The sequence below is a fragment of the Rhinolophus ferrumequinum genome, chromosome 3, assembly GCF_004115265.2.
Source record: "Rhinolophus ferrumequinum isolate MPI-CBG mRhiFer1 chromosome 3, mRhiFer1_v1.p, whole genome shotgun sequence".
In the NCBI taxonomy this organism is placed as follows: Eukaryota; Metazoa; Chordata; class Mammalia; order Chiroptera; family Rhinolophidae; genus Rhinolophus; species Rhinolophus ferrumequinum.
Genome location: NC_046286.1, coordinates 10,737,445 through 10,762,824, shown reverse-complemented (window position 1 = coordinate 10,762,824; position 25,380 = coordinate 10,737,445). Strand labels below are relative to the sequence as shown.

At 49.2% G+C, this 25,380-nt stretch overlaps 1 protein-coding gene across 1 annotated transcript; it reads left to right on the top strand.

Moving 5' to 3' along the window:
- The first annotated feature begins 36 nt into the window (after positions 1–36).
- On the top strand, positions 37–10,476 carry UNC5CL (unc-5 family C-terminal like). Its single transcript, XM_033103595.1, has 9 exons — positions 37–313; positions 3,855–4,264; positions 4,974–5,274; positions 6,080–6,342; positions 7,064–7,165; positions 7,620–7,687; positions 8,505–8,605; positions 8,748–8,861; positions 10,231–10,476. The coding sequence occupies exons 1-9, from the start codon at positions 144–146 to the stop codon at positions 10,448–10,450; spliced, it is 1,749 nt and encodes a 582-aa protein (XP_032959486.1). The 5' UTR covers positions 37–143; the 3' UTR covers positions 10,451–10,476.
- The last annotated feature ends 14,904 nt before the right edge of the window (positions 10,477–25,380 follow it).

The following is a 25,380-nucleotide window of genomic DNA, read 5'->3' as shown; positions in this document are numbered from 1 at the left end:
TCTGTACCTAGGGGCTGCCTACACCTGTACAGAGGTTGTCTGCTCTCTGTCCCTTCCCTTCCAGACCTACACTAGCATGTCCACTGACCTCGGGGATTCTTGGTTCCTCCCTCACGTTGGCTGGACTTTGCCAACAGGATTCTATGGGAGGCAGGACTGCCAGGAAGCGCCAGGCCACACCTGCTGGATTCCCCACCCACCTGCACTTGTCTGCTGGCCTGGTGACAGGGTCTGGCTGGCCTCTCTGTTTGTCAGGGAAGGAACTACTGTTCCGGGATAAACCGGCGGCGTCTGGGAGCACCTGCACAGCAAGGTGAGCGTGCCGCTGGGGCCGCTGGGCTTGGGGTGGGCATTGCAATGGGGCCAGGGAGGACAGGAAGAAGGGGCTTGGGAGAGGGCCACTGCCCAGTGGGTGTGAGGACCAGGGGCATGATTCTACGCACTGTGGACATGTGTGCTATGCAGATGAATGCGTCCTATGACTGAGGTTTGGACTCATTCATCTGATACTTTTTGTGTCCTTCAATAACTGGAGGCCTATCAGGGTTGAATAGGCATGGTAAGAACCAGTGACGTGGGAGCCGGTTGGAGAGTTTCCTCAAAGGAGTGTGCAACAGGAGCATGGATCTTTATGCTAGAGGTGACTCCCTAGGGACAGGTAATGGCAGCATTCTAAAGGACCCTCAGCTTGGGGAACCGCTACCCAGGATGATCTGGGGTCTGGGGCAAGACACACTGGGGGCCAGGTAATAAGAAGGCGGGCCTGGGGTTGAGAAGCTCCCGTCTACAGTGAGCTGGTTGCCATGCTGTCCATTCGGGACCCTTCTCCCTCCTGGGGGCAGGGGGAGGATGGAGTGAGGACCAAGGCAGCCTGGAGAGAGCTGTCAGCCTGGGAGAAGAGGGGCTGAGCTGGGGGAGGAGCTGCTCCAGGCCAGGTAGTGATTGGGCTTCATGTCAAGGGCCCAGCAGGGCTTCGGGGAGCCTTACATACCAACTGCTCCAGGCTGGGGGTCTGGGCAAGGAGACTCTGCTGTGCCACCTAATGGAGTAGAGGGGATTTGGACTCTGGCCTTTGGAGGCCCCAGGAAGGTGATTGCTCAGGAAACAGAGCAGAGCCCCTCCTTTTTTTCACATTAGCTGGCCCATCCCCTGCCTCTGGTGTCTTGGTGGGCTGGGGGAGGGGCGTGTGTCACTCACTGCAGACCCAAGGATGTGCCTTTCGTTCCTTATATGTCTTTTTACTTTATTTTTGTTTCTTTCTTTTCCAACTTCATTTCCTCTAGCAGAGGAAAGGAAGAGACCCGGGGAAAAAGAAGGGGCAGGGAGAGAAAGGGGTATTTCTAGAAGTCCTTGCTATCCCTGCTCATCCTTCTGCCTCGGTTATAGTTTAATAATCTCTCATCCATCCTAACTGTGGAGAGAAAACTTGGCTTTCTTATCTGTGAAATGTAAATAAAAATAACACCTAGTTCAAAGGCTACTATAAGGATCCAATGAGAGAGTGCTCTTAGAGGGCTGTAACACCCTGGTGCAGAGTAAAGCCCCGTGAATGTTAGCTCTTATTGTTCCAGTTCTCTTTAATGTGGAAGAACCCAAGGGCATGGATGGGACGCAAAGGGAAGCTTGCTGCTCCAACCCCATTCCATCCGATTTGGGGCATTGCCAACTCACTACTTCACTCGTGTGCCCTGTAAGGGGCCTGCTGCTCTGTCTGCACGGTTGGGTTCTAAGGCAAAGGGAACAATGCCTAGCCTCCCCTTCCAGTCTCCATTTTCAGACAGGAGATGGGGAGACAGATCCCGCCCCAGTCGTCAACCCTGAGGATACAGAGGAGTTTCTGCCCCTGTCTGGAAGGAACTAGGAAGGGGGCTTAGGCTGTATGGGTTCCGAGGAAGGAAGGACGCAGGTGGGCAGGGAAGGACCAGGAAGCTGGGTCAAGGCCTCAGCACGCGAAGGATGGTTTGAGTGAAGGGAGTGGGGAGAAATGGATGCCAGAAGCTTTTCAACTGCAGACCCTAGTGAATCAACCATGGATCAAACGGGTCCCGTTCCCTCCTGGACTTGAGAGCCAAATAAGATGCCATTTTTGGCAGGACTGAACTTCCCACAGTGCCTGGTACCCAATAGGTGCTCAGAAAATGTTCATTTGGGTGGGAAAACCACACGCGGCAGCATATCATCAAGAGCTACTCAGTATGGTAGGACGGCAGTGGAGAGAGATTTCAGAGGCGTGAGACTGTCAAGGGCTGGTGAGCTGAGGGGAGGGTGGAGGCGTGGGGAGGCCTATGGAGCAGAAGGGGTCCTGGGGGGGGGGGATGAGGCAGGTGGGGAGTGCAGGTGACGGGCGAAAGAGAACAGCATGAACAAAAGCCAGAGGTGAGAATTCACGAGAAGCCCAATCTGGTGGGAGTATAGGGTGTTGGAAATTAAGGGAGGGGGAAAGGAGGAGGAGGAGGCAGTAGGTTCTGGAGGGCCTCAGGAGGAGCTGACATCTGTGCAGGAAGCTGCTGGAAGGCCCAGGTCCCAGTCCGAGGTCCCTGGTTGGTAGCCAGGTGAGCAGGTGGTCAGTGTCTGCTTTGCCCTGCCTCATTCCAGCCTCACTGGAGGCCCCCACCTTTGTTTTTCTTTCTCTTTTTGCCTCCACTTTTAACTTTGGTTACTCATGTTATATTTCACGTATCCCTGCGAGCTCCCTTCCGACCTTTCTGGCAGAAGGAGGGGCATAAATAAACAAGCATATTTGGACAGTGCTTTATCATCACAAATGCTTTTCGTATGATCTCACGCCATCCTCGCAATCTCTCTGAGAGGTAATCTTTTTCCCACTTGTAATAATAGCCTTTGTAAAGAATTGCAAAGTTAATATAAAACACATGCCTGGTGTGAAACATTCAAAGGCTACAGAAAAAAGAGAGTTTAAGAAAATTGGAAGTCCTGGTTCACACCTTCCACCCTCCCAACTTCTCATCTCTTTCAGTAATGACCAATGGGAATAGTTTGGGGTGTGTTTCCCAGACCTGCAAGTCCAAGACAGGAATCATTAGCACATGTGGCGACTGAGCAATTGAAATAGACCAAGTCCTAATAGCGATATGTGCTGTTAAGTGTAAAATACACACGGAGTTCAAAGACTTAGTGTGAAACAGGAACGTAAGAGATCTCATCAATAATTTTATATTGCTTACCTGTCAGAAGGATGCCATTTTGAATATATTGGGTGAAAGAAAATGTTAGTAAAATAAACTTCTCCTGTTTCTTTTTACGTTTTTTAATGTGGCCCCTAGAAGGTTCAAAATTATATATGTAGCTCACATTATATTTTTATTGCACAGCACTACTCCAGACTTTTCAGTATAATTTACATAGATATACCCATAAATATGTATCTATATTTGTATATAGTTTTGTTATTACGTTAATGAGATCAGAGGATGTCTAGCTCTCTGTGACTTGCTTTTCCACTGAAAGATTTTTCTATAGCGGCACATGTAGATCAAGGTAGATATTTTCACAGATGAGGAAACGGAGGCGTCTTAAGCAATGTGACAAGCTCACTCAGCCAGTGGCCAAGGTGGCACTTGAATTCACATCCTCTGACTCTAACTCCAAGCTCTTTCTGCCTCAGGAGAGTTTAATTTGACGTTTAAATCCTGAGGAGTTACGGTAGGTTCTCGAGAAAGAGATAAATAGGTGAAGCTCTCTGGACAAGGCACTGATCTGGCTGCACTGGAATAAAGACAAGTGCTCCCTCATTGCAGCCACTTGAAAGCCAAGTCTTGGCCTCCATGACATTCAAAAGGCTTAGCCTGGCAGTGAACTCTTTTTTCCTCCTGCCATTGGCCATTGGCTGGTAGGGTGCAGGCGAGCTGGCCGCATCAAGCAACCAGGCGGATGTGCTTCCATGAGAGTTCTTTCCAACCCACCCAGTTCCTGCTGCTGGTGGGGGTTCCGGTGGCGAGTGTGCTCCTTCTGGTCCAGTGCCTGCGATGGCACTGTCCTCGCTGGCTGCTGCGGGCCCGCTGGAACCTGGAGAGCCAAGAGGAGCCAGTGTCTGAGCCCGTTCCCCTACCAGAAAGTGAATCCTCAAGGCAGTGCCCACCGGAGGTGGTTGCCTTCTACGAGGAACTGCACACGCCCACTCAGGGCCAGACCGTCATTCGTCAGCTGATGCACAAACTGTTGGTGTTTTCGGCTCGAGAGGTGGATCACCGTGGCGGCTGCCTGATACTCCAGGATACGGGCATCTCTCTGCATATCCCTCCAGGTAAGAGTGCCCAGCTCCCTTCTCAGCATGTACCGTGTTTCCCTGAAAATAAGCCCCAGTTAAGATCCTCAGCCAGACGGACGCATTTCGTACGTTAGGACGATGTTCCAGAAGAGGACATGACTGTATTTGAATAAATATAGATTGTTGTACATGAAAAAAATAAGACATCCCCTGAAAAGAAGCCCTCATGTGTCTTTTAGAGCAAAAATTAATGTAAGACCCGGTCTTATTTTCAGGGGAACACGCTAGTTGTTCAGATTGTGCATTGGACCAGGGATCCACACTGAAAGGATCATCATTCATAGACATCTTCATAATTTTGAACATTGTTTATATTTTTATTGTGACTTTATTGACTCCAAAAATGGATGTATTTTTATGACAACTTCCTGGCAGTTAGAAGTCAAGTGCCTTGTTCTAATGAACAATATGTTATGACAACCCTCTAATAAAGGAAAATCGTATCTGGAGGAAGAGCACCTTTTACAAATTCATACAGGCCCTGCACGGGCTAGCGGCCGCCCTGGAAGGAAGGCGGTGACTTGCCCAGGATGTCACCACCGGCCAGCTCACAGTCGTCATGCTCTCCTTCCTTCCATACTGTCTTGCTGTGTGTGCACCCCGTCTCCTGGCTCCTGCCCCACTTCCCCTCCCACTCTGGCCCGGCTTCCCCTGCCAGGCCCATCTCAGCTCTCTGTCTCCCCAGGTGCCGTGACTGTGGGCCGCCAGGAGCGGGTGTCACTGATCTTGGTGTGGGACCTGTCAGACGCCCCGTCATTGTCCCAAGCCCAGGGGCTGGTGAGCCCCGTGGTGGCGTGTGGCCCCCATGGGGCCTCCTTCCTGAAGCCCTGCACCCTCACGTTCAAGCACTGTGCCCAGCAGCGCAGACATGCCCGCGTCTTCAGCAGCAACACCAACCTGCTCGATGCTAAGGCATGGGAGCCCCTGGCGCAGTCAGGCGTCCACACGTCCCTGGACGAGTGTCGCATCGAGCTCTCCCACTTCAGGTAGACACGAGCCCATCGGCCTGTCCTTCCTGCCCATTTTCTCTGTCTGTCTCATCCTCACCTCGTCGTCATCCTCATCCGTCCCTTTATCTGTCCCAGATGGCCTGCAAATCCCTTATTCCCTCATGTCCCTTCTCGATCCCACTGTCCTAGTATCTACAGCAGCTTGTTTCACACCAAAGCTGTCCAGGACCACACATCACCCCCGGCCCCCACTTGGTCTCTTTGCCTGTCTGCAAGGGTCAACCCCAGCTGTCTGCTGACTCAACCCCAGCCGTCGGTCTAGAGGGAGCCTGTCCCCTCTCCATCGTTGTCTCTCTAACGTTGTCTGTCTATGGCCTGGGCACCTGTTCAGGATTGTCCCAGCTGTCCGGGGCAGTTTGTTTCGTCCAGTTCTCTAAGACACCATCCCATTTCCTATCTGTCCTTAGCTCTGTTTTCCTAGGATCTTGGACCCTACTTCCTCTCATTCTCCTTGCCACCCATTAAGCAGAGCAGGGCCAGCCATCTGTGGGACCCTCCAAAGCATGGTGGCCCTGAGTCCACCTTCCCTGTCTCCCAAGCCAGAGAATATTTGCTGGCTCTTCTCCCCACTCTGTGATGGCCACTGCATGGGACTCACTTTTTGTCCTCTTGCCACCTCCCCACTCCCCAGTTCCCCCCATACACTCCCTGGACTGTCTCCTTGGCTCGTTGGGGGGCCCCCACAGAGTTCTCTGGCATAGCAGGAGCTGGGTGGCTGGTGTGCCGGTGTCCCAGCCTCCCCCTGCCCTGTCCTGGCCACCATCTCCCATCTACTCCGTAGCCTCTACACCTGTGTGCTGGAGGCACCAGCGGGCCACGAAGCTCGCAAATGGCTGCAGCTGGCCGTGTTCTGCTCACCGCTGGCACCAGGGCAGTCTCACCTGCAGCTGCGCGTCTACTTCCTCAACAATACGCCCTGTGCCCTGCAGTGGGCAATGACCAATGAGCAGCCCCACGGCGGGCGTCTGCGTGGGCCCTGCCAGCTCTTTGACTTCACTGGGGCCCGAGGGGACCAGTACCTGAAGCTCAAGTACATCTCCGAAGGTGAGGGAGGCAGGAGCCGGGGAACAAGGCAATAGGGAGCATCACTAGAGGGATGGGTCCAGGCCTCCCGCTGGGGTGGAAATCTGGGAACCTTAAGATTTTTACGGAGACTCCTGGGCAGGCAGCATCTTCAAGGGGCCCCTCTGTTTTCTGCTGCTGCCTCCAGGATCCCCCAGGCTCTGCCCACTTCCTCCCTCTGTGGCTCCATCAGCCCTGGTCCCTCCATGGGAGGACAGGGTGGGAGGAGGGGAGGAGAGGTGTGGTATTCCCAGGAGGGAGGGAAGGATTTATTAATTCACCTGGATGGAGCTGGTGTCAGAGGAGGAGTCTCAGTCTTCTCTGCTTGGGCCCTCTTTGTGGCATGGGCTATGGGCATTGCCCCTGGGGCTAGGGCATCTGTGTGGGTGTGGACAGGGCACACATGCATGGCTGCTTCTGGGGGTAGTGTGCGAGCGGGTGGGGGGTTGGAGGGAAGGAGGCCATGGTGGAGGGTCTGGGTGCTGTGTGTGTGTAGGGAGTGTGTGATGGTAGGAAGAAGACCTCCCCTGGGGTCCCCTGCCCAGGCTCTGGGGACTCCCATTCACTTGAGACAGCCTCCTGACTTGGCCCTTCTTCGTCCCTCACGACAGCACCTGCACAGCGCCTGCCACAGAGCAGGCGCCTTACACACTTGTAGAAGGCCCTGCGCTCTGAGACCCTCTGCTCTCTGCCCCCTCCCCAGGTTGGGAGAATGTGGACGAAAGCAGTTGCCAGCTGGTTCCGCATCTCCACATCTGGCACGGAAAGTGTCCCTTTCGCTCCTTCTGCTTCCGGAGAAAAGCAGGTAGTCCAGGAGCCCGAGTCCACCTTGTGCCCTCCCCTCCCCTCCCCTCCCCCTCCCCTCCCCTCCCCCTCCCCTCCCCTCCTCTCCCCTCCTGTCTTCTCCTCTCCTCTCCTCTCCTCTCCCCTCCCCTCCCCTCCCCTCCCCTCCCCCCCCTTTTCCCTCCTCTCCTCTCCTCTCCCTTCCCCTTCCCTCCCCTCCCCTCCCCCCCCTTTTCCCTCCTCTCCTCTCCTCTCCCTTCCTGGTCACCCTGGAGTTCTGCAGCTCCTCATTCTGCCATGCGCTCAGACCTTTTAAAGGTGAGGAGCACAGCAGATCTTTGCACAGAGAAAGATGGAGCCCGCTGCCCAGCTTCTCCAGATTTCTAAAGCCTCACTGTAGAGTCCCCTTTTACTTTTCCTGCTCTCTTATCCCAGGCCTTCTCCTCTCTCACCTGTCATTCCTCTCCTTTTTGTAGCCAATGAGAACGAGGACTGCTCGGCACTAACCAATGAGATCATTGTCACCATGCACACCTTCCAGGATGTGAGTTGGAGCTGAGGACAGAGGAAGGGCGGGCCTTGGGGGGGCATCCTGGGCAAAGTGGTTGAGGGGTCTGGTGCCCAGTAAGTGTAGCCCTAATTACATAATCAAGCAGGTGAAGATGGCACCTGGCCTCCAAGTTACCCTTCATCCCTGAAGCTCTCTTGTCTATCCATGGATGAATCCAGTAGGAGGGTAAAAGAACCAAACCTTATATTAACCCCTTCTCTCAACCCAGAGGAGCTTGGGCATCAAAGAGAAATGGTTTCTTTCTAGGCTGATGATTGACATCTGACAGATAATGTTGTGTATCATCAGTGTGGAGAGTGACCAGGAAGGGGGCCTTCAGTAGTAGGGTGCGAGTTATCTCCCAAGGGAAGACAGGAAGAAATCAGGGGAACCATGGTGGCATCTTAGCGGAGAGTAGGCAGCTACCCCTCAGGGGTGTCACTTGGGAAGGAGGAAACCAAAGAAAGGAGGCATGGAGGGAAGGGGACAAGTGTGCCTGAGTTCAGTGTCTCTATTTTTGGGTGACCTCCCCGCTGCCCCAGAACCCCACAAAGGACTTCTCCTGGTGTCTTAGGGTCTTCACATCCCGGGGCCCACAGACTCAGTAGGTAATCTTAAGCCTGAATGTTCCAGGGTCAGGGAAGCAGAGGGTGGGGGGTCCTGGGTGGGGTTGGGCTGAGTCTCCTGGCAAAGTGGCTCTGGGTGACAGGGGGAAGGAGAGACATGAGGAATGGAGGCAGGTTCCCCAGCTTCTTGCTCAGGGGATGACTTATGATCCCCCAATGTGTTCCTGGCCCCTTCGTTGGCCTAGGGCTTGGAAACCAAGTACATGGAAATCCTCAGATTCCAGGTGTCAGAGGAAGATTCCTGGGCGGCGCCACCCCCTGTCTTCCAGCCTGCCCCATGCAATAGGTGAGGTGGGGGTTGCTTGTGCTGCGGTATGGGGGGTGTTTGGGATTCCCACCCCAGTGCCTCTGGGGCAAATGCATTTGGAGGAACCAGACTGGGTGTCTTTGATCCTCTCCTCTGAGAACACCTTTTCCTCTGGCCTCAGGTTGCCCCCTGAGCTCTTTGAGCAACTGCAGATGTTGTTGGAGCCAAACAGCATCACGGGCAATGACTGGCGTCGACTGGCCTCCCACCTGGGGCTCTGCGGCATGAAGATTCGGTAAGAGGGGCGAGGTCTGAGGATGGGAGAGGAGGGGAGCTCTCAGGACCCCGCATAAGGGAGCAACGTAAAAGGTAGAGAATGACTACTCCCACCCGAATCCCCATAAAACGGCAGCTCTTTCTATTTATCACTGTATTCTCAGTACCTAGAATGATGCCTGGCTCCTAGTAGGTGCTCAATAAACATTAAAAATGAGTCAGTTAACATGTAAGCCATTCGGTACATACTGAGTGCTTGACATGCTGTGCCCTGAGGGGTAGAATGACAGACTATAAGATAATGTGTGTAAAGCATGTAGCGAAGCACTTGGCACATGTTAATTCAATAAATGTTAACAATAATGGGGACATTGCAGCCATGGTCACTGTCACAGGAAATCAGTAGGAGAATAATACTGAGCTAAGCCCCAGAACCCAGACTATGAGTGCAGTAGTCAGGGAAGACTTCCCCCAGGAGATGGGATTAGAGCTGGGCCCATCTGAAAACAGGGTGGATTTTTGAATCATCCATTTATTAAACATTTATCCAGTACCTACTACTATGCTAAGCTTTGGGACACAAGATGATTGGTCTCAGCCCCCAGGAGCTCACACTCCAGTAAGGGATACAGAGAGCTTAACAAAATAAAGGCAAATGTTCCTTGTGCCTTATTGTATGTATCCAATATTGCCTTGTCAGTTGAAAACAGAGGCACAAAATAGCTAAAGCAAGAATAATAAAGACTTCTGATCAGAAGTCTGAACCGAGGGGGGCCGAGTGGTCTCCTCCTGAGAAGTGGGAATTAGAAAGGGCTTCAGGAGGTGGGGAATGGGGATCAGCCGTTCTGTTTGGGGGAGTAGTGCGAAAAGTGGGAAAGGGATAGGCCTGCAAAAGGCAGGTTCAGGGTGAGAGCAGGTACAAAAGGTTAGAAAGAACAGGGCGAGGCCGAGTGGTGGATTCTCCAGAAAGTCAGGGGTGTGGGTTTGGTTAGTGGGTAAAAGAGACTAGAAGGTTTCCGCGTAGGGGAGGGTCTTGGTAAAAGCCTGGTTTAGAACAACTATTTCCCCAGTGGTGGGCAGCGTGTTGTGGCCTGAGAGAGAGGAAGGAGGAGGGAAGAGTATGCTTGTGGTAGGGGACATAGATAGGACAATTACAGGACCTTAAAGTTCCTTTCATCCAAGCCCTCGGTGTAAGAAGAGGAAACTGAGGCGTAGGGAGGAGTTGCCTTTGAGCCAGTGCAATCTCCTGTATCCGTCCTGGGCCCTCCCACTACCTGGGGTACCCCCGGAAGGCAGGCAACAGCAGGATGAGGACCAGAGCTTGGGGGAGGGGATGGATCTCGCTGCATTGTCCCTCCCTCTTCTCTCCTCTCATCCCGCTCCGCCAGATTCATGTCCTGCCAGCGCAGCCCGGCAGCCGCCGTCCTGGAGCTGTTTGAGGAGCAGAACGGCAGCTTGCAGGAGCTGCACTATCTCATGACCCTCATGGAGCGGCTGGACTGTGCCTCTGTCATCCAGAACTACCTGGGCAGTAGCCCAGCCCCCGTACTACGCGGGGGCGCCTGGGAGAACAAGGGCCTGGAGCTGGAGCTGGACGAGAAGCTCTGAGAACCCCGGTAGGGTGGGGCGGGGTGGGGCGGGGTGGGGCGGTCTGCAGCACTCTGGGCACGTGGAGGCCGTGGGGTGGCCTGGACACGTAGGAAGAACATAGGAGCTGCTCCTGGCTCTGCCCACCACCCTCATCGGAACCCCTGGACGGTACCTGGGGCCACCGTGAGGCTGGAGTGCCACTGCCACTCTTCCAGCGTCAGGACCACCCTTAGGACTCGCTTGATTCCTCATGCAGATCCCTTCCTGGACAGCAGGGGGCGCAGGAGCCCAGGAGATGGCCCCAAATGGCCAGCCTCTGGAAAACGATTTAATAAACCAAAGGACTGTTAAGTTGCCCTGTTGGCACCCCCTGGGGACTGGTCGGTCCACAAGTATTCACTGAGCACTTAGTGATACGCAGCATTGGACTGGGTATCATGGGGAATTCTGGAATATATGAGAGAAATTATTGGAGCCTTGACAAGCCCGCAGTTAACTTGTGGGAGTCAAGATGCGCTCCTATGAGCTGAGGGCAAACTCTGAAACAACACATCGTATCTTGTGATTGCGGGATGTGGGTGTGGTATGACCGGTGCTGCTTTAGGAGTTGAGAAGGGAGGGAGCTGAGTATGGGCTGGAGCAGTAAGAAAGCTTCTTGGAGTTTGTTGGAGAGAGGACTGGGCATGCAAAGCGTGGCTCAGAGATCTTTAGGGGGTGAGTAGGGGAGAGATGGCAAATAGACTGACAGTAGAAGGAGCCAAGAGTGAGCGTGGAGTGCTCAGGCAGTAAGGAGCCGGACCCTGTGGGTGGGTGTGTGTGTGTGTGTGGGGCAGCACAGGGGTTCAAGACCAGATCTAAAGACGGGCAGTCATACCTGGCTGGCTGTCCACCTGTCTCCTTTGCCTTCCTTTGTCTTTTTATCCTCCCATCCTTGCCTTGTCTTCCTTTCTCTGCCATAATGTCTGTGATAAAATATCAAAGCTGGAAAGAAACTTCAAGATTATCATTGTTGCCCAACCTTTTTATCTCGTTATCTCAAACTGTGTAAGGTTTAAGTCCCCCAGACTTCATTTTGCTGTCACTGTCTCTTGCAGTCCTCCACCCCTGAGTCTATCTGTTACTCTACGTCTTAGCATCTTTTTATCTCTACCTCATTATTGGGCCTGTGTTTGTGTGTTTCTTTCTCTCTCTGAAACCCTCAGTCATTCCTCTCAGGCAAGTGTCTCTAAACCACCGTTATGTATCAAAGGCTATTGAAGGACCCTGGGCTACACTAGGAATAGGTAGATGGGGACTTTACCCCATGAGTCAATATCCAGCTTAGGGTTAAAAAATAAAGCATAGGAGTTAAAGAACACCCCATCCAGTCAACAGATATTTATTCAGCACCTACTATGTGTTAGACACTGTATAGAAAAGAGATTAATATATGAGTCCTGAAAAGAGAACAAAGGGTTTGACGCAACTCGAGCAAGCTTTTGTTTGCAAACAGGTGTTAATATTTTCAAGGGCCGGTGAGCAATTTCTCTAGCAGCACTGAACAATTACTTCTGTTTTTAATTAAAAAATGTTAGGCTTTTTTCAATGATGAACGATGTTGTATAATAAAATATGAAAATTGCCTTTCTTTGTTACTAACTGTATTTCACTCAGATTGATAAATTTCGTTGTGGATATGGTTTTATTTGGTAAAATTGTACCAATGAGGGCAGGTCGGAGGAAGCATTTTGTAGATTTTGCTTCTGGTATGAAACTTGTCTGGGTACAGCATGGAAAATCAGGAAGGTTCACTTCTCTTTGTGTTAGAAGCAAGTGGGGCCCTTCCACCCTTTCCCTCCTCCTCTAGCCCCATCCATCCTCTCCCACCCTTCTCGATAGTCGTCCCACCCCACTAGGGGCTGCCAGACACTCCAGGTTGGCGCCTCGGTCTCCTCACCCTGCACTCGGCTCAGGGTTGTTCTGCTAAGAGCATCTTTCTCTCCTTTAGTTCCAGCATGGTTTTCCCTTTCTCTCCTATCCTCTTCCTTGCTTCCCAGCCAGCCAAAGGCATCTTTGTTTTGTGTTCCTCCCTACCCGGGAACAAATCATTCTAAGAGTTTTGCGTCTTCTGGAACTGTGACTAGAAGCCACGAGGGTTTCTGTAATAGGACGAATGCCTTCTGGTCCGCAATTCCTCAGAATGGGTTCGCAGTGCCGGGAAAGGCAAGCTTGGAAATCTTGGAGTAGGTGGCAGGCTGCCTGATCTCTGTTGGGTGGATCCTGCCTTTCTCAAATCAAGCCTAATTGGCATGTATCTAAAGCTGAGAAATGGCGTGTTCTGGGCTCATTAGGAGACAGCTCTCAGCCCTGACTCTAGCGCTCGTTAGCATAGCTTTCAGCTCTTTGACTTAAGTCTCTTCACCCTTGGAACGAAGTGACCATGTTCCAGGCTCTCCAAGGGCCTTTTCATTCCATGGGCTGGGCAGAGATGGCACACTGGTGACCCAGTGTGCATTCACTTGGGAATTTTTTTCTTTGCGTATTACTCTTAAATAGAGCATTTGGCCACTGTTTGTGGCCTTACCGCCAGCCCTTTCCCTGGTTGGTAATCTGCCTGGTCCCTAAAAACTCCAAATTTATGACTTCTGCTCTTACAGATGTTGTAGAGGCCCATGCCTAAACCTGTTGTGTTTAGAGCTGGGGGGGAAGTAAGCAGGAGAGGTCAGGACTTGGTCTATAGTATTAGAGGCTCCAGTGCTCAGAGGTGACATGTGTCATCAGCACCCCGTCTGCCTGCTGAGTGACATTCACCCAGCTTCCAGATCCATGCTGTCCAACAGAACTACAATGAAAGCCGCATATTTAATTCTACATTTCTAGTAACCACATCAAAAAATGTAAAAAGAAACAGGTGAAGTCAGTTTTTTTCTTTTTTTAGTTATTACTATTTTTTAAATTTACTTTGGGGTGAAGTCAGTTTTAACATATATTGTTTAACCTAAAATATCCAGAATATTGTAATTTCCACATGTAAACAATATAAAAAATATTAATGGCATAGTTTACATTCTTTTTTTTCATAACGGGTTTGGAATTTGGTGTGTAGTTTTACAATTATCGCACATCTCAATTTGTATCAAAAATGTGCTAAATGTTCACGGGAAACATTTGATCTGTATTTAGCTTTCATAAAATTTATAGCGGAAAAAGTATATTTACATACACAAGTTAAATAAGCTAAAAGTTTTCCAACAGTAAAATTAGGTATAAATTTTAAAATTTAAACGAATTGTAATAAAATAAAATTTAGTTCCTCAGTTGCATTAGCCACATTTCAAGCGTGGCTAGAAGGTATTGTAATGGACAGTGCAGGTCTAGATTATGGATCCAGCTAGGCATAACTTTATAGTGTACTTGGCCATTCATTCATTCATTCATTCATTCATTCATTCATCAGACATTTGCCCTGCACAATATATTGGTGATAAAAATTCAGTGAAGAAAAGCATTCTTGTTCTGTAGGAGCTTCTGGAATGGTGGCAGTCAGAGAGAAGGGCACTTCTGTCTCTCTCTACACCTAACTCAAGAAGGAATTGGAGGAATGAGGTCTAGGTAGACACCCTTACTGCATGAATGGCTCACACTGCTGTATGGTGTATGGTGGAGAGGCAGGAGATTTAGATTCAGGGGTTCCTGGCTCATCCAGCATATAGGTGGGTTCTTGGCTACTGACAACAGAATTCACTCTGGCTGGCTGAGGCTCACAGGAGATTTTACCCTGAAACATAAATAATCATTTGGAGGGCTAAGAAATAGAATTGAGATAGTTTCCAGCAATGATGCCCCAAACTGTGCTGTAAAACCAGACCAAGGGGGAAAACTGGCATTACTATGGCTGCCACTATGGAGTACAAGATCTCAGAAACTCAGCTTTACTGCAGCTGCTCCTGCCACTACCACCGCCACTTCCAAGTTGGGAAGCAGACCTCATACCGCCTCTGAAAGCTGAGGTTTCCGCTGCCATCCCTGTCGGCAAAAATGCAATCTCCATGCACTGCACTGTCTACTTCTTCGTGCTCCCCATTTCTGGATCAATCTCAAGTGTGGCATCAGATTGTCAGAGCCCAGATCGCATGCCAAATCCTAGCTGCAAAGGAGTCTGGAAATTTGAACTCTGACATTAATATTGGGGAGCTGGGTGGGACTCATTACATGCAAATATCCCCAAATATGGAAAAAGCTACTCCATATTTGGACAGCCATGGATATGACAGATGTCCACTACAGCTCGGGTGTGGTTAATGCTGGGGCTCCAGGCAGCAAAATCTCTTCGTAAGAAGAATCACGCCTTCAGCAGGTGTTGGTATTATTCCCCTGACCTTCAGAATCTTCTCAATAGAGTATGACTGCACACATCACTCAGGATATCCCTCTGATCCCTGTGCAATCCAGGATCAGACCTTGACATGTTTCATGAAAATGCAGCAAAAGCTCACCGACAGTAATGACCTGACTTAATACCTTCTCCAGCCCCACGTGACTTCCTGTACTGCAGAGGCTGAAAACTAAAGCTACATTTCCCAGACTCTGGAAAACGGGGGTCTAGATAGGTTTAGTTTCTGCCAATCAGCTGAACTCATGGAGGACCTTGACTTGGCATTAAATAGCATGAAGAGTTGAACAGGGCATGAGGCTGCTGCTTATTTTGAGGAGCTGTAGTAGTCCAGGAGCCAGCAGCTATGGCAGAATCTTCATGACTTGGCAGCTTCCTTGGTGGCATTGTTCTGTAGGGTGGTTTGGGTAAGTTCTACTTAGAGTCTGTTCCTTCAGCCTTTCCAATGATTCTGTGAACCATCTAGATTCTATAATACATTGTTTTGTGCTTAAACTAGCTAGAAGGGGATTCTATAATGGACAACTAAGACCCCCATCCTATAAGGCTGTCCCTTATTCTGTGATCGTACCCTTCCTTCTTTATTGGTGCCACAGGGTCTATTATCTTATGAAAGGATGGTGATAGAGATGATAGTGTTATTAAAATGTCTTTACTTGGCAAAATAAAAAGATAGTTAATCCTGTGTTGATTTCTCTTCCCCAAATTAAAACAAAACAAAACAAATTATTGGGCTTTGAAATACAAAAATCTAGGAATACTGTTTTATGAGAACTATCATCCTTGCTCATCCTTTTTAAAGCCTTACACAGATATGTTTATTCATCTGCTCAGCACATATTTGACTACTTATTATGTGCTTAGAATCATAGTGTTCCCTCATTTATTTTGTTATCTTTAGGTAATCTTTTTCATGCTCTCTTAGTTCTAGCCTATGATAGCTTCTTGTTGGTGGAGACGTTATGGTTCTTCCCGGCCAACAAAAAGCTCACGTGAGTACTAGCTGGTTAGTGTCATAATGTCCTAAAGACATTAGCCCAAGGACAGGAATATGCTTTATATTAGTTAGCAACCTTTAGGTAGGAGTCGATTTCTTTTTCCAAATAAACTAGGAAAGATGCAATCAGAAAATTAAGAATAATATTGAGGAAATGCTTAAGTGGATGAAGATGGGATTTTAGAAACATTCCTTAGTGGAGTAGAGAATAGAGATGGGGATAGGGAAGGGCCTAACACCTGATCTGGGGAAGAGCTGTCCACCCTGCCCCAGGCAATCCCAGAAAAATATGAGAGAATGTAACACAGAAGGGGACCCTGTGGCATCTGTCATCTCCGAGATCGACCAGGAAAACCTTCACATCTTGCTTGTGCCCGTTGTACACCCACCCACGGGCTTCCCCAAGGTTGGGTTTGTGAGCTGGGGCTGAAGAGGCCATCTGTGATGAGGTAGAAGAAGCGGACAGCTTTCCGTGTGCAGGGTCTGAGCCCTTGGGAAGCTCCCATTTCTGGAAACCCTCCTTTGTGTGTCTGTGCTGTCTGTTCTGCCTATGACTGCCTCCCCCCTTCTTTCAGGGCCAAGTTGGTCGGATATGACTCAGGTATATCCTCCTCGGCAGTATACCAGACGTAAAGAACTCTTTTTATTTGATTTCTTCCAAGCAGAATGTGGTTCCAGGCCCCCGGGGTCTAGCCTCGGCAGCCTGGTAGTATGGGGCAAAGTAAGGACTCTGGACCCTCACAGATGTGAACTTAAAAACCAGCTGCATCACTTTCCATGAAGACCTGGCCAAGTTACGTCATGTACCTGAGGTTCCATCTCCCTGTCTGGATGATGGCGATGATAAAACCCTCCGTGAGAGACTGTTGGAGGATTGGTGAGGCCACGAATGTAAAACCCACTGCCGCTTGCACGTTGTCTGCTTCCATAAGAGTGGAGGTCTTCCTTTTTGTCACACTATGAAGTGACGACCCCTGGGCTTGACATTTATTGATTTTGGCTGTGAAACATCCCACTCCCCCTCTCCAAGAGCGCCCCAATGTCCTTTCAGGAATCATCTTTCCCCAACGTGGAGTAGTCTCAGGGGAAGATCATACCAAAGAGGCAGACTCTTTCTCTCCCGCCCTTGGTGTGGCCAGGGCGCTGGGACAGAATCCATGTCATTACCACTCCAGACAGTGAATCCCGAGATAGTAGACTGAAGGTGTGTTATGGACTGAATGTTTGCACCCCCCTAACATTCATCTTTTAAAATATGACCCCGCAATGTGATGGCATTAGGAAGTGGGTCTTTGGGGTCATTAGGTCATAAAGGTGGAGCTCTCACGAATAAGAGTAGTGCTCTGGTAGGAAGAGACATGAGAGAGCTCGCTTCTCCTCTCTCTGCTTTGCTCTCTCTCATGCGAGGAGACAAGGTGCCCATGTGAAACCAGGAAGTGAGCTCTCACCTGACACCAAGGTGCTGGCACCTTGATTTTGGCCTTCCCAGCCTCCAGCACCGTGAGAATTCAATGTTTGTTGTAAAGGCCCCCGTCTATGGTATTCTGTTATGGCCGCCTGAACTGCCTAAGACGGGCTGTGTGGAATGGCTAGTGGCTCTTGAACCATGGAGGTGTGCCTACCTGAGTATTCCTCTTTCTGAACCAAGGCTGGCGTTCTGTGGCCCAGGTTGCCAGGGGCCTCTCCCAGAAAATTCTCCTTTGTTTGGCTTATGTTGGCCACAATTGGTTTCTCTTGCTTGGAGCCAAGAGCCCAGGATAACACCCCTTCACCTTGTACGTAAGCCATGGACTAGCCTAGACTCTGTATTAGCTATCTACTGCTGTGTAACAAATTACGCCCAAATGGAGTGGCTTGAAACAGCAATCATCATTTATTAGCTCTCACAGTTTCTATAGGTCACGGGTAATGTTTTGGTTCAGGGTCTCTCTGATGGTTGCTTCATATGCAAGTGTGGCTGTGGCTGGAGGATCCACATCACAAGGATCCATCCACCTGGCTGGCAAGTTGGTGCTGGTTATTGGCCAGGGGTCTCGGTTCCTCTGTACATGGCGCTCTCATAGGACTTCTTGAGGATTTTTCACAGCACGATGGTGACACTGTTGATACTAGATGTTCGAGTGGGGTCGTCAGGGGTGAAAACCACCGTGACCTCTGGGGCTTGGAACTGTTCTCTGCCAGAGCAGTCAATAACGTTCTTCCTCTGAAATTTCTAGCAAAAGTGGCATATTTTAACCTTGGCTACTCCTAACAGTTTTGTTCTCCCGCTATGATCCTCTCCAGTAGGATCGTCTTAACAAAACTAGGAGCAATACTGTTTAATCCTTTCCCACAGAGTTTTGTAAGTTCACAGTACTCCTTGGCAATCATTTCTCCGTGGGTCCTCACAACAACCCTATAGGGCAAACAGGGTTGGGTGTAGTGACCCCATTTCACAACGAGACTGAGACCTATGGCCAACAAGTGTTAGCTAGCCAGGCACAGTGGTTAAGGGCATAGTGTCAGGAAACAGACAGACCTGGGTTTCACACCTGAGTCTGTCATTTATTAGCTGTGTGACCTTGAGTGAGTCACTGAACATCTGTCTGCCTCCATTTCTGCATCTGTAACGTGGGGCTGTCAGTAGTGTCACAATAATGGTGCCAGTATTCAGAGATGTCAGGGTTAAATGAGAGAGTGTATATAAAACACTTAGCATAGTATCTGGCACTTAATAAGCACTCGGTACCTGTGAACTGTTGTAATGAATATTAGCTCAGGCTAGGCTGGATTACGTATTTTAATAATTTGCACGATGGCTTGCTTTGTTCTCATTGGTGAACACGTTCTTTGGTACTTGGAAATAAGAGAGACAATCAACCCCTCCCTCTTTCTCTTCTCACCCACCTCCCCATGAGACCTCCTTTTCTCCCTTTCCTCCTCAGTTATCTTTTATACCATCCCAATATTTGAAGAATGTGGGGTTGTAAAAATTTATAGGGTTCCTGTGTAGCATCCAATTTACTACAGGCCTTCAGGAAACTGTTCAATAAGTACTTGTTAATGTAATCACAAATCAAGTCATCCGTGTGGATAAATGATTAGCTGCCCAGCTGGCTGAGCAGCAAACACATACTCTCTCTCTCTCTCTCTCTCTCTCTCTCTGGCTGACTTTCAGAAACCTGTTCATCTTAAGTACAGACCTTGGACAGGACCACCTGTAGCTTTCCCGAGGGGCACCTTTGGTGGTAGAAGTGCAGGTCCCCTCAAACCAAAAATAATCCCTGACATGTGACAACACTTCTTAGTTTAATAGGCCACGCCTCATCTATTGTCTTCCTGGAGTCCATTCTACAGGAAGCTGAGGGCTGAGAACTGAAGGATTTGAGCCTGGGGCCTTAGGAAAATCACCCAGTGATGGAAAATCACCCAATGATTTTCCTAAGTAAAGGCCCCGGACTCAAATCCAAGCCTCCGCCTTCGAAAACCTGGACAGGGATGCCGTTTGAAAAGTCTGCCCAAATCCTCATCCCTGTTGGAGTGAAGTCTTGCATCTCCTTTAGATCCCTTGTTAATAAAACAAGCAAAACACACATTTTATCAGAAGGGGTTCCAGCTCTACCTCAATGACTAAAATTAGTTGGTCAGATTAGGTAGCTATTCCCTAGGCCAAACGTGGGTCCGTATGCTCATCTTTGGGTGGACTGAGTGGAGGCTGACAGCTGTCCATCAGAACATAACTCCCTCTTCTTCACTGCAAAAGAATGGTAGCGGGCACAACTTTCCCAGTCTCACTGCAGTGAGGCAAGGCCGTGTGAGGACGTTCTTCCCCACAGAGTGTGAGTGGGGTGACGTAGGAGACTTCCAGGCCCAGTGCTGGCGGGCAATCAGCGTGCCTCCTCCATGCTCCCTCTGTCCCCCCCACTGGCTGGAAACAGACATGCCAGGGATCTCCCTTCCCCCATGAGGATGGCAGAGAAACAAGCTGGAGACAGCCTGGGTCACTGACTCTGCCGGAAGCACAGCTGTCTGCTGACAAGGAAGATTCCCTCAGATGTCATGTGAGAGAGAAGCTTCTAACTTCCCTAAGCCACTGGGTTCTATTGTTGGGTCTCTTTGTGACAGCAGACTATCTACCGGTCAGAATTAGATGAGTTTACCCAAATGAACTGCTTGGCATGGAGCCTTGGCTCATAGTAAATGCTCAGTAAATGTTAGCTCTTACTATACGTCTGTTTGTATATCAGAACTTTGCATTCGTCTGAGTCTCTGAGTGGAGAATTCAGGAGTGGCTTTCACATGGGCTGCCTTGCTCTCATGCCCAGCTCACTTAGCATGGCCCGGAGTGGGCATCTGCTCTCCTACTGCATGGACTGTTGAGAGGCTTCAGTCCAGGGGAGTCCAGTGGATTTCTGACCTTAGCAGGAAGCTTCTTGAATCCACGCCGTAGTGACCAGCTCGACTGGTAGGGGGCCCCAGTGAGGCCACACCCTGGAGCACTGAGGACAGAGGGCATCTACAGATGGGACTGGAATGAGCCGCAGAACACGGCCGACGGCCGGGGGCTTGCGGGAGAAACCTCCCGAGGTCCCCAGTAATAACTGGCTGAGAATTTGGGGTGGGGTAGGAGCTCTGTAATGGTGCGGAGGGGCAAAACGGGTGAAACGTGGCAGCCTGAGCTAAGACATCGACCATCTGCATTTGACGGGACTGAGGGTTTCCCAGGATGTGAGACTTTCAGTGCCAAAGCAGGGCAAGTCCTGGGACAGTGGGGACTAGGTGGTCACCCTAGCTATGTGTACCCCTTGCCACAGTGTGCTGAGGTGGGGAGGCGGGACGTGTGTCTCAGACTTCTCCGCCTCTCCTTTCTCAACCCCTCACCACACACCTCCTCATCCCCAGGAAGACAAAGTTCTCACCCTTTTTACAGCTGAGGTCTGTGAAGAAGAGCTGGCCTCTGACCCTCCCGGGGGCATGTCGAGTTCTCCTTGCACACAGGAAGGCTCTGACGGGGAGGGGGCAGCAGGGCTTTTCTGGGGAGGAGTGCAATGCTGTGGAAAGTGGCTGAGGTCCCAGAGACCCTAGTTTCAAATCCTGGGACCATCCCACTGTCACTCAGGGCAAGTCACTCTGGCTCCTGCATCACACAACTCCGGGGGGATGTCTGGTCCTCTAACAGACTCTGTGCACCATTCACACGGAGCACAATGCCAACGTGAACGTGCAACGTGAACATGGCCGAACTGAGTCACTTTATCTCCGAGTCCATTTACGTAGCTTCCTCAAAACAGAAAAGATAAGAGCTACTTCATGGGGCTGCAGAGAGAATTCAACAAGATAATGTCTTAGCAAGTGCTTGATAAATTTTAGCTCTTGCTTCCCTTCCCTTCCCTTCAAGCCCCCTACAATGGCAGTAAGGTACAGCACCGTGGTTAAGACTGTGGGCTTTGGTCCCAGATGGCTAGTGTTCATGCTGTGTGATGCTGGGCAAGTTAATTAACCTTTCTGGGCCTCATTTTTTGTGGCGTAAAATGAGGGCGACAGCAGTACCTACTTCGTGGGGTTGGGCCCTTGGGTGGACTTCATGAGATGCCATAGGTAGAGCACTACTGCAGCGCCTGCACCTAGAAAGGGCCCAGGGTGAGTGAGCGTGAGTCTGCTCTCTGTAGAAGATTCTTCCATCCCACCTTTCTCTCTTTCCTCCCTTGACCTTCGGCCTCTGGGCTTTCTGGACAAAATAATAAAATCCTTTCTTTAAGATCATGTGCTTTTTCACTTCCCCCCACCAAGAGGGCACACAGTGTGAGTGAGTCCACCTGGCACATGTTTTCTGAAGGTGTGGAGGCTGTGTGACATGGGGTGGGAGTGCGGGGTTTGGGGGAGAGAGAGGAAGACACAGCCTCTGGCCTCAGCTTCTCAAAAGCACCTCTGAGGGGCAGCATGGGGGAGGTGCCTCAGAGGGCAGGGGGCCCTTGGAAGGGAGAGGCTTGCCGGAAGAGGGAGCCAGCAGGACCTCAACATGGTCAGGGTTCCTGAGCCAAGTAGAAGCTTTTACCAGGGCACTTACTTGCTCCGCCTCTGCCTGAGCTTTTGAGTCAGAGCTGCAGAGGCCAGCTGGAGACTCAGATGCCCCTGTGACTTTTAAGGGACCTATTTTCAGAGTCCGTGGAGGCTGAGTGCAGTTGATGGATGGGAGTGAAGGTTGCCATCATGAATAATGCAGATCAGCGGTTCTCAGTGCTGGCTACCCAGTAAACGCTTCTGGAGAACTGGAGATGTTGATTTACATGCTCGAGGTACGGGCCAGGCATTCCCTACTTCAACATTTAATTTAGAAAAGATTCAAATCTATAGATAAGTTGAAAGAAGAGTACAGTGAACATCTAGTACCTCTCACATTCGCCACACTTGCTAATCTCTCTCTCTCTCTCTTTCCATATATATATAAATAGAATCCTTGAGTAAATTTGTAGACATCACAATACTTCCCCTTAAACATTTCAGCATGCCTTACCTAAACATACTCTCCTACATAACCACAATAAAATATTACACCAAAAAAAAAGTAATAGTGACGTAATATTATTTAACATACCATCCATGTTCAAATTACCCCTATTGTCTCCAGAAGGTTCTTTGTAATCTTCCCAGCCCCACACCAATCAAGGATGCTGCATTGCATGTCTTTTTTATTATCCTTGAATGTAGAATAGTTCCTTCCAGTTTTTTGGTCTCTCTTGACATTGACCTTTATGAAGAATCCATGCCTTTTCTATTGTGGACTGTGCACAGTCTGGATCTCTCTGATTGTTTACTCTCATTGAATTCAGATTAAATTCTTTGGTAAGAACATAGCTCGGTGGGGTGCACTTCCCACTGCAGCACGTTGGGAGTCATTTCATGTCACTGGTCCTGCTATTAGTCATGCTAAGTTGATCATTCGGTTCAGTGGTGTCTTTCTCCATTGTACCTTTTTAATGAATAAGTAATCTGAGGGGATTACATTTCGATTGCATGAATATTTTACCAACATCTTACCCAACATTAAGAGAGTAAGCACACGGATGATCCCTGGCTGAGTAGATTACTACATTGCAATATGGAAAATGGTAATTTTCCTAATTCTATCATTTCTTCTACTTCATTAACAGACTTTCTTCTGAAAAAAAAAAGTTTGTCCACCATTTTTAATATCACTATGAGCTTAAAAAAAATTCATTGTGTCATAATTCATCGCAAATGTTAAAGCTTGAGCTGCTCCAATGTTCCTTTGACATGCCTTTGTTAGAATTTAAGCACTTTCTTGACTTTTAGTATAACCTGATGTTCTAGGCTCACCTTGTACTTTCTTTGCTGCAGAATTGAGCCATTCATTTCTCCAAGGAGCCCTCCCTGGTTCCTTTTAATGGAGAATGGCATTAAAAACCCCAGTATTTGGAAACGTGGGTGCTCATTATTGTTGGGGTATTGTTGTTTCTAGGCCTTTTCAGTGGACGGAGCTAGGAAATACACAGATTTTTTTAAACAAATCTTGAAGTCACTTTGATACTTCCAATTCAAATCCAACACCTCAGGTTCTTCCTCCCCTTTTCACACTCCATATTGATATTTCCTTTTTCTCCCAGTGAGAACTTAGTTCTCAACAATGTCAATATATTTACTAATTTTCTCTACTCAACAATATGCACAAGGTAGTTTTAGAATTGCTACACCTGAAACAGTCCAAACAACAAACCCACTCAGTCAGAGTTGAGGCCTCTTCGTTGTGCTTTTCTCTTTAGAACATTTCCCATTAAGGGTATGTCGTCAGGGTACTGTGTTCAAAATTACTCAAATTACAGTTTTTTCCCTATATGATTTTATATAGAGTTAGTTGTTGGTTTAATTTTATTTTTGAAACAGGGAACACATTTAAATGATTGAAAAATAAAAAAAAATATAAAAAGGAATATATGGGGTGAAGTCTCATTCTTACCATTTCCACTACATTTCTGCACACCTCCTGCAGATAACTATTTTTATTAGATTCTTGTTGACGCTTCGTGGCATTGTTGTCTTAAAATAGCACTGATCCAGCTGAAGAGGAAAAGGGTACTTTAATTGAAGGAACCAGGTGAATCTCTCTTATGGTTTAGAGCAGGGCTGTCCCAACTTTTTTCAACGTTTTTCACCAAAGGCCATATGCGGTAAAATACACAAACAGCCGGGCCACTCACTAGAGGTGAAGTACGTATTGCCTCACCTGGTTTATTTAAGTAAACTAAATATATTTTTGGAATTTGCTGCGGGCCAATGAAAAATGGATCGCGGGCCGCAGTTGGCCCGCGGGCCGCAGTTTGGACACCCCTCGTTTAGATAAAAAGAGAATAGTACAAAAATGAAAGGAAAAAATAGTAGGAAATGGGGGAACACGTAAGGCAGGGGTTCACTCATGCTAGGATGTCTCCAAAATTCAGATGACCCTAAAGACAATTGCCTGCGGGCTAATGTTGCAGCAAGTGAATGCTTCCTGATGGTGGGGTCAGGTGGGCCTCCTCTCAAAGTGATGGAAGGGGCCGTTGCCTGAGCCCTGCCCTCAGGAATGAAAGCAAAGGGGATTGAAGTCTGGGCTGAGGGCTGATTAAGAACTTTTTAGTCAGGCGCTTAAGGAGGGAAATGACAAGGGATAAAGGAGGGATAGCTGTCAACGAGAGACCCAGCAGACTGGGTCCCAAAACAGTTGGCCTGGGCTTCAGAAGTGGCCACGGAGGTTAGGTTTGTGTAAAGGCACCCTTGGAGTCTCCTAAATGTCACTGGGTGAAGACAGAATCTAGCAGTGTGTCCCTATCCGTAAGAACCAAGGTGGGAAGTCTAACGTCTTGAATGAACTAAGAGTTGTGACTTCTGTGAGGAATCCTGTTTATCTCCGTTGAGCATGCAAAGATTAGTGTGGGCATTGCTTGGAGAAAAGAATGTAATGCTCAGGGTTGAAGACAAAGTGAGGGCAGTGCTGTCTAATTAGTATTTTACTTCCTCCTTCTCCATTGAGGAAAAAAGTGGTCTTCTACTTGGAAAGGGTAGGGAAAACATTGAAAAGAGGGATTGTAGTCAAGGACACATGTGGACGCAGGAAAGGCAGCCGCAGCCGCTGTAATGAATTCGGGGCTCTGAGCCTGATGAATTATGTCCTGTGGCCCTGGAGGAACTTGACATACGATTTCAAAGCCACTGTCATTAATCTTTGATAAATTATAGAGGAGGGGATTTGTGCTCAGAGACAAAAGATGGGCATATGCGCTCTTGACATTCAAAAGGAGGAGAAGAGTTAATCCCGGAGGTTACAGCACAGTGAGCTGGGATGCTCACACCAGCAGGGTTATGGGAAGGTGTGCGTGCCTTCGAGAAGGTTGGTTTTGAGTCTCAGCTCTGGTTTTGGATTGGGGCCAAGGCAGAAATTTGGAGGTTAGGTCCCCACTTTCAGGACTAGGGTGGTCTGGAAAGGGTTAAACCAGGGAGATGATGGCACATTGGGGGTTTTCTCATTGCCCTTCTGCAGCGATCCCTGACTCACCATTGTGGACCTCCGGCAGCCATGTTTGTCTGTCTCAGGTTGGGTTCCCC

Coding starts and splice junctions, on each gene's coding strand:
- UNC5CL (XM_033103595.1), top strand. CDS start 144: ATGGGAGGCAGGACTGCCAGGAAGCGCCAGGCCACACCTGCTGGATTC. Junction 4,265..4,973: donor CTCTCTGCATATCCCTCCAG/GTAAGAGTGCCC, acceptor CTGTCTCCCCAG/GTGCCGTGACTGTGGGCCGC. Junction 7,688..8,504: donor CCATGCACACCTTCCAGGAT/GTGAGTTGGAGC, acceptor TCGTTGGCCTAG/GGCTTGGAAACCAAGTACAT.